Genomic DNA, 2,357 nt, shown 5'->3' with positions numbered 1-2,357 from the left:
CATATCATCTGCTAACAACACAAAAAGAGTCAGTCATTGTGTGTTTCCTGATGGAAGTACACATCACCAGCTATGAAGTATTTTTGTCTTTAACTTTTTTTTATTTTTATTTTTTCTTTTTATCCAGTCCCCACAGGGACTGTCAAAAATTGCCAATGCCGACTATATTGCAAGTTGTCATGGCAGAGTATTGGGAAAGGTTTCAATTAGCAATAATTGCGCCTCTGATAAGCCTCATTGGCTATGATACTGCCACTGTGCAAAGCTATGAAGTATTTTTGTTTAAAAAAACCAATCCCAGAGCTGACCAAACCTGAAGGGTTAACTACCAATTTACAGAAAATACAAGGAACAGAGGAATATGTTAAATGACAACACAGAGATGTAATCAGCAAAATCCAGAGTGTGGGGAACACTATATGACCAATGACCAGGTTTCTTTAACCAAAATATTGCAAGGAAGAAAAAAAAGATATGGAGAGGGAACCTCTAGCTTAAAAGAGATATGAGAGACACAGCAACCAATTGTAATGTATGGACTTTATTTGGATTCTGATTTGAACAAATCGTAAAATATATGTTTACGATATTTGGGAAAGCTTGAACACTGATTAGATATTTGATAATATTAAGAATTGGTAATAATTTTTTGGTGTACTTCTTTTAGAGAAGTACACCAAAGTATTTGCAATTGAAATGATATAATGCCTAGAATTTGACTCAAAGTAATCTTGGAATAGGCATTGGGTAGTGGTACAGATGAATTAGATTGGTCATGAATTCTTAAGTGTCAAAGGTGAGTGAGGAGTACACAATGGCTCATTATACCATCCTTTCTTCTTTTGTAACCGTTTGGAATTTTTTTACTTTAAAAATAAAATATCAAACATTTACAGGTGGTTCTATGCTGCATGCATATAAACGGAACCACAAACATAGTCTCTGACTTCTAAGAAGTCACAGCCTGAAACTGATCACACAGGAGTTGACTTAACAGATGCTCTGGCCTGGCTCAGTGGCTCACGCCTGTCATCCTAGCACTCCAGGAGCCCAGGGCAGGAGAATCACTTGAGCTCAGGAGTTTGAGACCAGCCTGAGCAAGAGCAGGACCCGTTTCTACAAAAAATAGAAAGATCAGCCAGGCATCATGGCACGTGCCTATAGTCCCAGCTACTCAGGAGGCTGAGGCAGGAGGAGGGCTTGAGCCCAGGAGTTTGCAGTGAGGTTGCAGTGATGACGCCACTGCACTGCAGCCAGGGTGACCAAGTAAGACTCTGTCTCAAAAAAAAAAAAAAAAATTGCTCTGGACAACGGAGTAAAATTACTAAACTGTACATGAATAGACAAGTATTCATTCCTGTGAGAATCACGACACACCTCAATTCTCTGGACAGCAATCTGATGATAAAAACAACAAAGAAGAAAGTTTATTGTGTTAAACAAGTAGAGTTTCCTAGCTAACAATGTTGGCAATGTTTAGCAATGTTTTATATATGATCTGATCTTAGTAGAAATAGAATGTATTGAATCAGAATTAGATGACCATGACTATCAGCAAAATATGAATGTCTCAACATTCTGGTGACCTCAAAACTACAGGAGGGAAGGTATGCGTAGAATTTGGAAGTAATCTGTATAAAGGACAATGACTAAAGTTATACCATGAAGAATTTGAGTGCGAATAGAAGGGAATTCACTGAGCCTTTTAGCTCTAAAACACACGAGATGTGATATCTGCCTGTTGTTTACCCACTGGTACGGTCTCAAACAGTATCAAGAAACCATCTTTCACGAACTCCTGTGGCTGTTGCTACATGGCAGAAACCTCAAACTAGAAGACAGCAGAGCATGTTCTCTTAACGGCTTTTATCACTTGGCTTCGTTTACTGGCGATTTTGGCAGGCTGCTGCCTCAGTTGCTCTACTTATTCCTTGTTGTCATTTTTTTTAAAAAAAGGGAGGCCACGCCTGCCCCATGCGAGAAGAATGGAGTGGGTGAAGTGCCAATGAAAGATTCCTGCTCTCTAGGAATAATTCCACTATTTTATTCCAGCTTCCTGTTTCCTGTAACGCCAGATTTCAGCATTCTTTCCAAGATCATTTTACAAGCCATCTCCTTATCTTTGGTGAGCTCCTTTCTGCTCATTTTTCTGGGGAGGAAGATTTCCAGTTCTCATAACTACAGAGTCAATTCCAACCAGGTAAGAAGACTGTTGCTTCCTCTGGCCCTTAAGTGTTTTGTCTTCTAATCTGAGCCTCCTGCCAATATCAAGGCTGGATTCTTCTTTAATCAGATAGTCACTTGGACCATAATTTGGACTGTAATCACAAAAGGATTTTTGAGAGGTGAGGGAAGCC

General features: G+C 39.3%; 1 protein-coding gene across 1 annotated transcript in view; it reads left to right on the top strand.

The window, feature by feature from the left end:
* The window catches only part of SLC26A8 (solute carrier family 26 (anion exchanger), member 8), a 65,665-nt gene that overhangs the window by 34,538 nt on the left and 28,770 nt on the right, over window positions 1-2,357 (top strand). Inside the window, exon 8 of the mRNA XM_012646574.1 lies at window positions 2,053-2,200. Within this exon, the coding sequence (XP_012502028.1) occupies window positions 2,053-2,200 (148 nt within the window). The remainder of the gene's footprint in view (window positions 1-2,052; window positions 2,201-2,357) is intronic.

Source organism: Propithecus coquereli, unplaced genomic scaffold (assembly GCF_000956105.1).
Source record: "Propithecus coquereli isolate 6110/MARCELLA unplaced genomic scaffold, Pcoq_1.0 Scaffold248, whole genome shotgun sequence".
In the NCBI taxonomy this organism is placed as follows: Eukaryota; Metazoa; Chordata; class Mammalia; order Primates; family Indriidae; genus Propithecus; species Propithecus coquereli.
The sequence above is the reverse complement of the archived record's forward strand: the minus strand, read 5'-3'. Positions and strand labels throughout refer to the sequence as shown.